Below are 15,188 nucleotides of genomic sequence, written 5' to 3'. Positions count from 1 at the left end.
CTGACTCTGAACTTTTATAAAGAATATCTCTTTGGATTTGAGACTTTAGTCTTTGCAACTTTACAGATCTTCTTTATGCACCAAGAGCTTGTAACACTTCAAAGAGAAAGGAAAAATTGAAATCGCATCATATGACCCCTTTAAAAACAGATAATTGTGATTGACACTGTGATTGTCTGTTTTCATATGTTCAGGAGTGGAAATGGAACGCTTCGCTGATGAGGCAGACGTTGTCATTGTTGGTGGCGGACCAGCCTGCCTGTCAGCAGCCATCCGGCTGAAGCAGCTGGCCAATCGGCATGAGAAGGAGCTGCGGGTTTGTGTGGTGGAGAAGGCATCTCAGATCGGAGCTCACACGTTATCTGGAGCCTGTCTAGAGGCTACTGCTCTCAATGAGCTTATTCCAGACTGGAAGGAGAGAGGGGTACAAACAAACACACACATGCATACTGTACCACACATAGGATCTCTTAACACACAATCCGGACGTACACGGTGCGAATTCGGACGCTCGGGAGGTCGTGAGCTATTGCACACGTTACAAGTCAGTTGGTTCACGCCATGACTGTACTGCACAGCAAGCCGGCGGCAATTGCTTGAGCTTTCGTGCTAAACAGAGATATAGAGCTTTTCAATGTTGCTGCTATATAGCTTCAGATAGAAAATGAAAATAAAATTAAAAGATGTGTGCAAAAGATTTGGTGAATTGCAGGGACTGGCCCTGTCCCACAGGGGTGTTTAAATTAAAGAGGCGTTTATGTTAGAATCCACTCACCGCTCGCAAACCTGGAGTTTTGTCCAGCACTGAATTCTGCATGCTTGCGAATCATAATACAAAATGTAGACGCGATGTAAAAAAAAAGTAGATTCATTGAACAGTGTAGTAGAGAGCTGATTATATTGATTATAACTTAACTTTGCGAGATCGCAATGAACTAAAATGAGTGACAGCTTTTTAGTGATTATAAAAGGGAGTGCTCTTTGTGCCATAGCTATGAATGGCACAAAATAGATGTGTATTAAGGCTAGAGCACCCTCATTTATTTCAGAAGCACCTTTAGTGGAGCACATTCAGCAGAGAACAGCATAGCCATTCCTTTCAACAAAAACAACTAGAGAGATTTGTGTGTGTGTGTGTCTGTTACTGCATGATATGGGGTCGCCTAGTAGCCACTGAGCTATAATTAATATGCATAGCTCTAGTGTATGTGATGTGGATGTATGTGATTTGGTAATATGGGAGAGCCTATACACTGGTGAAAATTGGGCCGACTCCCTGAATTTTTTAAGCATGTTTAAAAATGACACATGGACCACAAAAAAAGATGCCCATGATGGCCAAGACACTGATTTTGACTTGTGTCTAACAGGCTCCACTGAACACTCCAGTTACAGAGGACAAGTTTTCCATTTTGACAGAAAAATACCGCATTCCCGTTCCAATATTGCCTGGTAGGTGCATAAGACCCACTTTAGAGACTTAAAGAGCTTCACACAATGAGAGTTACATAATGTGAAAATATATATGGTCTACATGTGCCACTATGTCCTGAATGGTTTTGTAACCTATACAAACTATTAAAGCTTTTTAAGACTGGTTGAGTCACATGGATTCTATTAAATGCAATTTGTGAACAGGACTTCCAATGAATAACCATGGAAATTACCTAGTTCGTCTGGGCAATTTTGTACGCTGGCTTGGTGAGCAGGCAGAGGAGCTGGGAGTGGAGCTGTATCCAGGCTACGCTGCAGCTGAGGTCAGATTGCCTTCCTTATCTGAATGCTTATATTATTTAGGCCTGCTTGTGTACTTGTAATTTGTATTGTGAGTGATGTTCTGTACTTGTTAAAGGTCTGGATTGGTAACTTGTAGGTCCAAACCCCACATGATGATCAGTGCACTATAATCATAACCTGGAATATGTTACTTAACTTCAGCGGCCTGTTGCATAAAGCTAGTTGAACAAACTCTGAGTTTCAGAGTAGGTTTAATGTTGACAAAACCAAACAAATCCAACCTTGTTTAGATCAGGTTCAGCGGGCTCACAAAGCTCGATATAAACGTTCTCTGTCAACTTAGAGCTTGATCCAGAATTTGTGATTAACTCTAGGGTGCTTGCACTTTAAAGGGTGACACGTGTAGCAAACAGCCAGTCACACAGAATAGCATCGTTTTGATTCACTTCTCGCAAGAGTCTGCGCAATTCACTTCTCTGTTGAAGATTAAGGATGTCATTATTAAATATATAATGAATTTAAATGCATTTACAAGGCAGGAATAAACACTGTTGCTGCAGTAAAAGTTTGAGCAAATAATTATAATTCATATAATATGAATATTAGCAGCAAAAGATGGGCAATTTTGTCTTTAAAACTCTTTCACCGTAAACTGCTTTAATTTGAAGCAAGAGATACAGGGGAGTGGCTTTATTGCATCAGATAGATGTCACTTTGCTTACAGCTGATTGGTCCAGTTTCCAGTTTGCGATTTCTAACCCAGAATAAAACCTGCTTCGGAGCAGGGTAGCCGTGTAGCGTAAATTACCATGGTGACGAAACCTGCTCAAAACCAACCCATCTTCCAGAGACTGAAAACTCAGAGTTTGCTCAAACTAAATGCGAACTTACCTGGGTAAAAACTGAAACCAGGCTTCATGCAACAGGCTTCAGGACTGCTGTTTCATGTAGTAAGCAGTATATATTCTGTATAAAGTCTCTATTAAGGTATTATTTTTAAAATATACAGCAATTGAAAATAACTGAAAAGTCGTGGAATATAAGAAGTTAATTGGTTAAAAGACAGGGAAATGCTTTATAAGGGTTCTGTAAGTTGCTGTAGATAAAAGTAATAAACAAATAAATAAAAATAATAATAACATTTAAAATAAGCCACATTGTGGGATGTAAAGTTTTTTGAGATATCAACCTTTCTTTTTTTTTTACACAGGTGCTGTTTCATGAGGATGGAAGTGTGAAGGGAATTGCAACCAATGATGTTGGTATTGGTAAAGATGGCTCTCCAAAGGTTTGTCATCACCATTAGGTTGTATATGTCAATATCCGCTCCAGAGCAGAATATACGAATGCACTAAATACACATACAACTAAACACACCTTTTATGTGATTTTATATTCATAAGAAAAATAATTCAAGTCTAAAACAGTCCATTGAATGTTCACACCAAGGCTAAATGACTTTCTGAACTACAGCGGAATATTGCAGTAGGAAAAAATAAAAGGGTAACGGTGGGTAAAGTGATTCTGCTATGCAGATAGCATATTCGTGTGCTATTAACACCACATTTCACGCTCTGTTGAACTCCTCCAGGATGTGTTTGAAAGAGGCATGGAGCTCCACGCTAAGGTCACTCTGTTTGGGGAAGGCTGCCACGGACATCTGGCCAAGCAACTCTACAAGCAGTTCAATCTCAGGGAGAACTGTGAACCGCAGACGTATGCTATCGGTCTCAAAGAGGTACAAAAACACTCTCGCTTGGATGATGTTTTAAACATGCATAGCATACATGAATATTTCCATGTTCAGATTGATGTAACTTTCTCTTTCACTGACAACATTTGTAGTGATATCAGTTAGTTCATTTTAACGTTTGGGGTTAATTGCTTTCATTAAAAAGCTTGATGCAATTTTTAATGAACTATTCTTTAGTCTCATTAGCATGTAGTGTTAATATTAGTATTCAATTGCTATATATATATATATATATATATATATATACATACATACATAGAAAAAGATATGTTTTGTGTAATAAAATATATTTTTTGTTGAAATATATAAATTCTATATTATATTATATTATAGCCATAATTTTAAACATAATAAACAATATTTAATATACAAATAATAATAATAAATCTGCTTTCTTCTAGCTTTGGGTTATTGATGAGAAGAAGTGGCGCCCAGGACGGGCAGAGCACTCGGTTGGCTGGCCTCTGAACAGGAACACATACGGAGGCTCCTTCCTGTACCACCTCAATGAGGGAGAACCACTGGTGGCCCTGGGATTTGTTGTAAGTCATCTTATTCCTGAGCCTTCTGGGTCAAACTCTGAAGTATTTCATTGGACTCGCAAGAGTCCTCTTTGAAGCTTTTACCTTAAAGCAGAATGTTCTGGATTGATGTCTTTGTCCAAATGCTTAGATCTGTATAGATATTATTGACCTCATTCATCATGTTCTTTCATGGGTGAAAACGATAGGCAAGAGAGTATGAAAAGGATTTCAAAGTTTGAAGTTGTTCCTGGTCAGGGTCATGAGGACATTTTCTCATCCTGCTGATAATGTAGCATATCAAAATTACATTTTTTTTTCCATCACTTTTAAAAGAGGCATGTTACGGAATGCTTCTGATTCGTAGAAAATGGTCTCAATTCCAGATGTCTTGAGGAGTTCCGCAGTGATGACGGCTATTATCCAATGTCGTCATGGCCCAGGATGGTACTCAGTCTGATTGGTCACAGTTATCTGGACATACAGTGCAGGGTTTGATTGACAGAACTAAATCAAATCTCATGATTGCTCTGAATTGTTTGTCCCCTAAATACATTTCATCCGCTTGCTGAGCTGATAACAGAGGCGTTGCAGTTTTGAGATACACTACTGTTCTAAAGTCTGGGGTCAACGGGTCAATACTTTTTTGAACAAAGAAAACAAAAATAACGACTTTATTCCACATTTTCGTCTCTACTGCGTCACTTGTGGACGTGCATTCACGACAGTATCATCACGTCGGATCTGGGTCAGTGCCGGCGCCGCCACACGCTCGCGTCATGATACTGTCGTGAACGCACATCCACAAGTGACGCAGTAGAGACGAAAATGTGGAATAAAGTCGTTACTTTTGTTTTCTTTGCGCAAAAAAGTATTCTCGTAGCTTCGTAACTTTACAGTTGAACCACTGATTTCACACAGACTACTTTGTCGATCATCTTGGTACTTTTCTGGACCTTGAACGTGGTAGTTACCCTGCTGTCTATGGGAGGGTCAGAGAGCCCTCAGATTTCATCAAAAATATCTTAAATTGTGTTCCGAAGATGAACGAAGGTCTTACGGGTTTCGAACAACACGAGGGCAAGTAATTAATGACAGAATTTTCATTGTTGGGTGAACTAACCCTTTAAATAACTTTCTATTTATCAAAGAATCCTATACAAAAATATTAATCAGCACAACTGTTTTCCACATTGATAATAATAAGAAATATTTCCTGAGCACAAAATCAGCATATTAGAATGATTTCTGAAGGATCATGCGACACTGAAAACTGGAGTAAAAATTACATTTTAAAATATATTAAAATAGAAAAAGGCTATTTCACAATATTAAAGTTTATACTGTATATTTGATCAGATAAATGCAGACTAGGTCAGCATAAGAGACTGAAAAACCAAAAAAACCCAACCTCAACCTTTTGAATGGTAGGGTATTTGGGACAAATACTATTATATTGTAGTCCTTCTCTCGGCTCATCTTAGCAGGCAAGTCAAGTCAAGTCACCTTTATTTATATAGCGCTTTATACAATACTGATTGTGTCAAAGCAGCTTTACAGTGTCAAACAGGAAAATAGTTTGTCAATAATGCAAGAGGACAATAACAAAGAGTAATTTTTCCAGCTAAAGTCAGTTCATTGATGATTAAGTGATGTCATCATCCAGTTCAGCTCTCTGTAAGGCAACAGTAAGCAAGGAGGGTGGAGCTTTGCAAAGGGTCAGTGCAGTTATTCTATTATGGTGAACTGCAGATATGTTCATACATGTCTCCTCAGGTAGGTTTGGACTATACTAATCCTTACCTGAGCCCGTTCAGGGAATTCCAGCGTTGGAAACATCACCCCTCTTTAATGTCTACCCTGGAGGGTGGCAACAGGATAGCATATGGAGCCAGAGCCCTCAACGAAGGAGGTTTCCAGGCATGCCAGTGCCAGACTTGAAATTCTCAATTTAAATTCTTCTTCTGTCTTTTTTTTTCTTGTTTAACTTCTCACATCCATGATCTCTCCTCCAGTCGATTCCTAAACTGACGTTCCCAGGCGGCATGCTGATAGGGTGTAGTCCGGGCTTCATGAACGTGCCCAAGATCAAAGGCACACACACAGCCATGAAGAGTGGCATGTTGGCAGCCGAGACTGCCTTCAACAGAATCACAGATGAGAATCTGCAGTCAGAAACAGCAGGTAGCCAACCCAGACATCTTTGCAAATTAGCTGGGGTGTAGCTCACAGAGTATTAAACATATTCTCAGCATATTAAAAGGTGTTCAGGTGTCCTAGACAGAGAATTTTTTTGTGTGCTTTTTTTTTCTGTTAGGTCTCTATATTCCTGAATATGAGGAAGCTTTGGAAAAGACCTGGATCTGGAAGGAGTTGTATGCTGTGAGGAACATCAGACCATCTTTCCATAACTACTTTGGGCTCTACGGAGGGATGTTGTACACTGGAATATTCTACTGGTTTTTGAGAGGAAAAGAACCATGGACTCTGAAACATAATGGTAAGAACAAAGAAACACTTTATGAAATGTTTGTTTATAACAAGCTTTTAGTTTAGATCATTGTATCAAAGACAATATTGCAAATAGATGAAAATTCAGTATTATGAGCTGTAAAGTCAGTACAATGTATTTGTATTTATTATATATATATATATATATATGTACACGCACACACACACATATATATATATATATGTATATATATATATATATATACACACACACAATAAGAGTGCATTTTTTTTTACTTACATTTGTTTTTTACTTCTCTTGTTTACAAATAATAATATTTACACAAAGTGCTATTTACTGTTACATGTACATGTAATAATTTTGATACTCGGTTGCTGCTTTAAGCAATTCTGTGAAGAGCTGAGAAACTAGAAGTGCATGGGTTTTTAGACTATATTAGCATAAATCCTTGCAACTTTCTGATGACTTTTCATAGTTTGTGTTTTAATAAACACTTTAATAAAATATTAATAATTCAAAATGTAGAAAAATAAATGTTCTGATATTGTCCAAAACCTCACTTCGTCCAAGGCATTTCTAAACTTTTGGAGGCTTCTAATCCTTATTTAAGAATATTGTTTGAACAACATATACTTGAGCACAATTGTATATTCTGCTTTGTTCTCATTTCAAAGTTTTGTCTCATTTCAGATTCACCTGCTTCTACAGTGGGTACGGAAAGTATTCTCAAAAGGGTGCTTCTACTAAATACTGAGCAAAGGGTCTGAATACTTAGGACCATGTGATATTTCAGTTTTTCTTTTTTAAGAAATCTGCAAAAATGTCAACAATTCTGTGTTTTTCTGTTAATATGGGGTGCTGTGTGTACATTGAGGAAAAAAAATTAACTTAAATGATTTTAGCAAATGGCTGCAATATAACAAAGAGTGAAAAATTGAAGGGGGTCTGAATACTTTCCGTACCCACTGTATATGCAAATAACTAACTGTGGCTAGCCAGAGGGCCCCTTCCTGTCTGAGCAGGCAGTTCTTAGACAGAATTAGCTTCGGTGTGGGCCAGACTTAATGCTGATAGTCAGACACGTTGCTATGCAAGACTCCTTCTCAGTTCACTACTGCAGTGGGTGTCCGATATCAGTCACCATTCATTTGTATTTTATTTCTAATGGGAAACAAATTAATATTCTCTAGGTCTGGACTCTGCTCAGCTGAAGCCAGCTAAGGACTGTGCACCCATCGAGTATCCGAAGCCTGATGGGAAGATCAGCTTTGATCTGTTGTCATCTGTAGCCTTGAGCGGGACCAATCATGAGCATGACCAGCTGCCCCATCTGACGCTGAAAGATGACAGTGTTCCTGTGGCCCAAAACCTTGCAGTTTAAGACGGCCCAGAGCAGAGGTTCTGTCCTGCTGGTATGTAACTAATCCACTCTGCTGCACTTAGCAATGAGTCAATGGTAACCTGCAAATTAGCCTTTCGGTTGCACACAATAATACAAGATCAACAGGCTCGATAGTATGAGGTTGATGAAGACACCTGCTGAACAAGTTGCCAGTGTTTAGACATTTTGTCTCTGCTGTCCCACAGGTGTATACGAGTATGTTCCTCTAGAGACAGGCGATGGCATGAGATTACAGATCAACGCACAGAACTGTGTCCACTGTAAGACCTGTGATATCAAAGACCTCAGCCAGAACATCAACTGGGTTGTGCCTGAGGGCAGTGGAGGACCAGCTTACAATGGCATGTGATTTCAGTATTACGTATCGTTTTTATTATTGGGGTACATCGCACAAGTTCAAAATCACATTACTCAACTTTCAGGGCTAAAGCTTCTAAAGACTTGAGAGCCCTTCTGATGTGCCTAAGGAACAGAATGTCCTCATATCCTGTCTGATATGAGCTTTAAGTGTAATTACATAAAGTGGTGTTGCAAATTTCAGTTTTGATAAACTCTACCATTTGAAAGAATTTTATATATAACGTCTAAGGAATGTCACAGAAGAAAAAGGATCATGTTGGATTAACAACTAGTGGACGTTTTTAGCTCACCATGATGCAGTTAACTGTAAACTGACAGTTTTGTATATATTGTCAAATTTGGTAACTGTAACAGGTAGAAATAAATGAATTATTCCAATCTGTTGGTATGTTTTCTAGAACTACAAACCCAAAAGTCCCTGAAAATATCCATTGTTTTATTTCACGCAAATGACATGACCGATTCTCATTTCACAAAGAAAAAGTTTAGCTTTTTTCATCATCGATTGATAGAATGAGCAGCAGTTAAAACAAATGAACCCAGAAACAAAAAAAATTATAGTCTTTAAAGTCAGTCTATTCTTTCTTAAACAGTAATCAATACAAGACATCTTTAAATCAGTTCACTAAAAATGCACTGAAACTGTCCCTTCACTGACAGACAAATTGTTTCCTAACACAGCAGACGATATGACTTTCTTTCCAAACTGCACATGGCATATATCCTAAATTAGAGACTCCAAAGCCTTTTTACCCAGCTTTAGATTTAAACACTAAGACACAAGTGCAAAGTAAACATATGCAGGTAGGTTGGTGTGGAGTGAGGTCACTGCAGTTTCCGTTATGCAAACATTTTGGTGTAAATCTTCTTTTCTCTTTCTCTTCCTTCACTTGCTGCTTCACTTTCAGCATTTCGTTTCCAATTGCTGAAACCAGGGCAAGGGAAATGTAAAAACTAATTTTTTACAAATCATAATCATAAAGATGTTTTTAAACAAAATTAAGGATTTGTAAAGAGCTGGTTAACCTTTGTCATCTGGTGCGATCTCCTGTGCTTTCTTCAGATCAACCTGCAGTTTAAAAACAGAAAAAAATTACTGCTCTTAAGCCAATGCCCATAAACAAACTCATGTAAACTGATGCAATTTTATATTTTTGTAAGACATTTAAATACATCCAAATACTCTAAACTCAGTAATTGCCCTTAAAATGTGACCTAGAGAATATGTAGTTTACTAATGACTTAAATGGTTCTCCTGAATAATAAGTCTTGTTAAAGGGATACTCCACCCCAAAATGAAAATTTTGCCATTAATCACTTACCCCCAATGTCGTTCCAAACCCGTAAAAGCTTCATTCGTCTTCGAAACACAATTTAAGATATCTTGGATGAAAACCGGGAGGCTTGTGACTGTACGATTGACTGCCAAGTAAATTACACTGTCAAGGTCCAGAAAAGTATGAAAGACATCGTCAGAATAATCCATCTGCCATCAGTGGTTCAACCGTAACGTTATGAAGCGACGAGAATACTTTTTGTACACGAAGAAAACAAAAATAACGACTTTATTCAACAATTCGTCTCCTCTGTGTCTCTCCGCATCACCAGCGCGGCTGACACAGAATAGCGTACGCTGCTTGCATTCAGTGGTTATTCTCCAAAATGGCGCTACAGTGATGCGGAGAGACACAGAGGAGACGAATTGTTGAATAAAGTCGTTATTTTTGTTTTTTTCGCGTACAAAAAGTATTCTCGTCGCTTCATAACGTTACGGTTGAACCACTGATAGCAGATGGATTATTCTGACGATGTCTTTCATACTTTTCTGAACCTTGACAGAGTAATTTACTTGGCAGTCAATGGGACAGTCACAAGCATCCCGGTTTTCATCCAAAATATCTTAAATTGTGTTCCGAAGACGAACTAAGCTTTTACGGGTTTGGAACAACATGGGGTAAAGTGACAAAATGTTCATTTTGGGGTGGAGTATCCCTTTAACTAGTTCTAAATGAAACTGTGAAAGATTAAGATTATTCGTAATGCATCCTTTTTTGAAGCCTGAAAGCTCCAATCCAGATTCTACCTACATGGAAAGAAATAAAGTCATACAGGTTTGGAACGTCATGTGGGTGAGTAAATAATGCCAGAATTTCATTGTTTTCGTTGAGGCATTTAGTGCAGTGGTTCTCAAACTATCTTGGTGGCTAATTTAAAAAAAGTTGACGGAAAGCACTAATGTTGAATTAACAGTTGCCTTTAAGCTGAATGCAAAATCTGCAACTTTTGGTAGTTTTTCTGAGAATCGTAGTCTGTTTGTTTTACTGAAAAAGTTTGGGAACAACTGATTTAGAGTGAGATGAATGTGTATTTCTGTCTATGTAGTGTGGGTACCATGGCCTTGTTGAATTCTTTGAGTCCCCTGCCAGACCTGAGCTCTCCTGAACAACGCTTTCGTGTTTGTCTGGTTCAGCTCCAGGGCCTGAAAAAAACAAACAAAAAAAAAAACGTTATAATAAATCAAACATCACAATCACCCGACAAACCAGAAGAAAATACACTTCAGGTCCTTTCAAGAAATCTGAATCCATTTCAACTGTTCCCTAAATAGAGAGACGTGGTGAATATCTAAAATATGTCACTATAAAACAACTCAAGGCCCGTTGCTTCTTATATCCTCTAACCCCGATGCAACTGGACACCGTTCAGTCAGCTCAATGTCAGAAGGTCCCATGTTACCTCATCACAGCTCTCGATAGCTTCTTGCCAGAGTTTCAGTTTGAGTTTGCAGGCGGCCGTGTTGAGAATGCAGCTCAGGGCTGTGGGCTCCAGCTTCTTTTGGGCACTATCATCATCTAAGGTGTTGCTGCAAATCTCTAGATACCTGTGGACCAAAATAACCTTCAGTGACACTGCTTAGTTACAATGATGCATACAGACATGTTGCAGTCAGAGTGTTGTATAGCAACGCTCAACTTTAGATTACAGTTAGAAATCTTGCATATCAAACAGGTACTTATGGGAACGTCATCATGACATGAGTCATTTTGAGGAAAGAAAACTCAGCTATAACAGCATGTTTAAAAAGGTTTGACAAATTGAAATCAAGTGTGAAAAGCGGTCTCTTTAATGTCACGGTGCAAGCGTAATGTAAAAATGGGGCTTAATGGCAAACTCGACAAGTGTTCACCTGAGAGCTTTTGAATATTCCTTGATGGCTGACTGCCAGTTCTGAGCCTTGAAGAGGTTATTCCCGATGTTTTTCACATCCTCTGCCACAGACAAGACTTTGTTTGCCTTGAAAGAAAATGTAAAAAAATTTTATTTTTTGCATTTTTAGCATGTAAATCACATTTCAGCTATCATACTATATAATACATTGTAATATGTTATATATTATTATTTTTACTGGCTATATATATGAAATTTTTATATAATAATATATAATATTTTGATATTTATAAATAATATAATTGATTTTTTTATTTTATTTTAATATAAATATTTTTAAAATAAATATTTTATTTTAATATAAATAATTATTATAATTCGGCAGTGGTGTATAAGTAAAAATAAAAGTATTATTATAAAGCTAAGACTTTCCTTTTTCCTTTATAGAGCATAAACTCTAAATGTGTTTAAGTTAAAGTGATTCTGCATTTTATGGTGCAGGTGATATATAGGATATATGCAAGTGAAAATGCAGAAATATAATGACATCTTTAAAGTCCATGTTAAGAGTCCTCGGGGAAGTCTGGGTATGCGTCTTCTGAGCCGTCATTAGGTGCGATGCCGCAGTCATCACCTGCTTTATGTTCTCCACATTCAGCAATGATGCAGGGCTGAGAGAGATACAGATATGACAGTTACAATCAATCTAAATATTCAGTTGCTCAATGGAATAAGGAAAATACTCCTTCGATTTCCTTATTGGAGAGAGAAATGGTCACACATAACGTCTTCTTTCAAAACAATCATTTATCACACTAAGCTAGTTCACCTGTGCAGAACATGTGACAGACTAAATTTCATGACTATTAAATCTTGATTAGGGTGACTAAATGCCTGTAAAAGAAAGATCTCAGAAATAGCTGTCCTTCAGGACTGGTTAAGATCTCTGTCGCTACATATTTCTAAGCATGAAGGCAGATGTTGCAACGCATTGATGTATTTAAGGAGTAAAAGTTGTCACCTTGACAGGATTGTCGTCCTTTGTTTCTATCCCCTCCAGCATCTTCACCACCCCCATTCCCTTCAGCACCTGGCCAAAGACAACATGTTTGCTGTCCAGGTGTGGTGTGGGAACCGTGGTTATAAAGAACTGTGAGCCATTCGTGTTGGGGCCGGCATTCGCCATGCTGAGCAGCCCCTCTCTGTCATGCTGGTGGGGGCAAAAGACAACCGGATTAATAGAGCATCACTTCATTTGACAAGACATACAGAAGGTTTATCTATTTCTCATTTGTTCCTCCGAGCAGACACCAGGAAATTAGTGAATGCCGCAGGGAGATAGATCAAGTGCTGTGTTTGGTTTATTTAATCTCCTAGCAATTTCTGAGCAATTACACAGACTGACGGCTTTGATTAAAGGAAAAATGTACCAAAAAAATGACAATTCTGTCAGCGAATATGTGCATCAAACAAGGTTTGACATCTGTTGGGGAGGGTGGTGTGACCGGAATCTTAGCATGATTTCCACAATTTTCAAGAGAAGCGTTAACTACTACTTTTGCATTACAGGACTGGAACAACATGAGGGGGAGTAAATGGTGAGTCTTCTTATTTTTGGATGAACTATCCTTCACAGCAAAGTAGCTCTGTAGTACCATGTAGTAAAAGTTTTCATCTTCAAACTTGTCCCCATAGATGCTCTCTCCTCCGGTTCCATTCTGATTCGAAAAATCTCCACCCTGGACCATAAATTTCTCGATGACTGAGGGGTACAAAAAGAACTGTATAAATATATTTGTGATCACTAGATGTATATATTATTGATTACTGAATAAGATTGTTTTATAGAAAGTGGACTTCCGGTTGTATAGTTTAAATATTCTCACTCACTGCGGTGGAATGGACAGCCCTTGAAGTGCAGCGGTTTTCCGGTGCTTTTACCGATCCCTTTCTCACCGGTACAAAGAGCACGGAAATTCTCTGCCGTTCTAGGAACCACATCAGCAAAGAGCTCAAACACTATACGGCCGACTGCAAAGAGATCAAAACAGCAGGAATGAATTATCAGATTACTTCAATGATCTCTGGTTATGCTGTAGATATTATATATTTTGCCTGTTGTTGTATTTGTTCAATGACCTATAACCTTTTTGTACATTTCACATGCATATCAAATCTTGCCAATCTGACCATATTGAGTCTGCTTTACATACATCAATAATCAAAACTTAAAATCGGTTTAATCTGCAAAGGAGTTACTATCAGAAGAGTACAAATGCGCAGAGCTGTCATCTTTTCTCTTATTTATTGCCTTTTTGTATATTGTATTTTTATTGTTACTTAGTAACTCTACTACTGACAAAAAATATTTATTTAGGGATATTACGGAAACATACCGGTTAGATAAAAGGGGAATAATGAAGAAACGCCTGTAATATTTCTCAGGTTAATGTACACTCAACTGTGATAAAATAATCGAAACGATTTCAACCTTGATTAATGTGACAATATTTTAACCCATATGAAGGGGACATAAAATGTACTGCACAACAGAGACTCGTATATACTACAGCAAACACTCACTAACACGTGGTTGAGTTCTTTGCATCTATTCTTTCTTCTGAGCAGTTACAGGCATGTGGCAGGACACACAAGCATTCAGTCATTCAGCTTCTTACAAAAGATCCTGACCTCTTTCACCAACGATATCTACGTCAAAGAATACCCGAGGGTTGTCTGCGTTTCCAGGCTTGGCTACAGGAGTTGGGTTTGACATTTTCTTTGATTTTGATAGGGAAGAGGGTCCTAGTCTGGAATATTCTCTGAAAAGAAACCACTAGTAAAGTTGTGACTGAAGCATAAGTGAGCGTGTAGCGCCCTCTACTGCTCTGGAGTCTAGTAAAAAATAAACTAAACCCCTATATATAAGGTTTTACAGCTATTCATAGTCAGATATTTATGAAAACATTAAAAAAATCAGCCAAACGTCTTTCCATATTTTACCTAGGCATGTTATGTCAACTTTATTTTAGTATCACTGAGATCCTATTATAGGTTTTATTAACATTTTGAATTAGTTGTATATATGAATATATATATATATATATATATATATATATATATACTCGTGTTGACGTCACAATTTGTGACTTGGCAAAGGACTATAGTACATCGATGACGCGTCGGTGTCTATTAAATTATTCATGAGACTGCGTGTTCCTATCCTGCTATGAGAAGGCGCTTCGGTTAATTATTCACAACAGCATGTGTTGATTTGCTATGACAGACGCTTCAGACTGTGAGATCGCGTACATTAACTGAGAGAAACGTTCATGGATCGAAGGAAGGAGATTATTTGTTTTTGCTTTGTAATAAGAGTTCAGCACAAACGCAATTCATTCACTTAGTGAGTGTAACCGTTTTTACAGCTCCGTGACACAAGCCGTCAAAAGGCTTATATAAATGCAGCAGAATAAGCCTAACAAGTTCTCAGAGGTGCAACAGCGCGTGTGTGCGTTGTCTGTCTCCCCTCTTCCCACTCCGCTCCGCACCACGGCCACTTTTTTAACATTTTTTAAAACTGTAGTGAGAACTAACCAGTGCTGAAACGGGGAGTTTCATGACCCTTTAATTACATATTTATTATACAGTAAATGAATGACTGTACTGAAAAAAAAAACAATTTTCAATCAGAAATTGTTAGTAAATTTGACAATTAATTGTAAAGAAATGACAAGTAACACATTTAGTTAAAGGGCACCTATTATGCCCCTG

General features: G+C 37.9%; 1 protein-coding gene and 1 pseudogene across 1 annotated transcript; one reads left to right on the top strand and one right to left on the bottom strand.

Moving 5' to 3' along the window:
• The first annotated feature begins 198 nt into the window (after window positions 1-198).
• LOC107665535 (electron transfer flavoprotein-ubiquinone oxidoreductase, mitochondrial-like) lies at window positions 199-8,157 on the top strand. Its single transcript, XM_016456450.1, has 11 exons — window positions 199-424; window positions 1,371-1,452; window positions 1,639-1,757; window positions 2,948-3,025; window positions 3,329-3,475; window positions 3,892-4,032; window positions 5,788-5,931; window positions 6,027-6,195; window positions 6,329-6,511; window positions 7,675-7,896; window positions 8,072-8,157. Exons 1-10 carry the CDS (start codon window positions 203-205, stop codon window positions 7,863-7,865), a joined length of 1,476 nt encoding a protein of 491 aa, XP_016311936.1. The 5' UTR covers window positions 199-202; the 3' UTR covers window positions 7,866-7,896; window positions 8,072-8,157.
• A 78-nt stretch (window positions 8,158-8,235) lies between these two features.
• On the bottom strand, window positions 8,236-14,260 carry LOC107665536 (peptidyl-prolyl cis-trans isomerase D-like; annotated as a pseudogene).
• Between the last annotated feature and the right edge of the window lie 928 nt (window positions 14,261-15,188).

The sequence above is a fragment of the Sinocyclocheilus anshuiensis genome, unplaced genomic scaffold (assembly GCF_001515605.1).
Source record: "Sinocyclocheilus anshuiensis isolate Anshui unplaced genomic scaffold, SAMN03320099.WGS_v1.1 scaffold607, whole genome shotgun sequence".
Classification (NCBI taxonomy): Eukaryota; Metazoa; Chordata; class Actinopteri; order Cypriniformes; family Cyprinidae; genus Sinocyclocheilus; species Sinocyclocheilus anshuiensis.
Note: the sequence above shows the minus strand (reverse complement) of the source record. Positions and strands in the feature narration are given on the sequence as shown.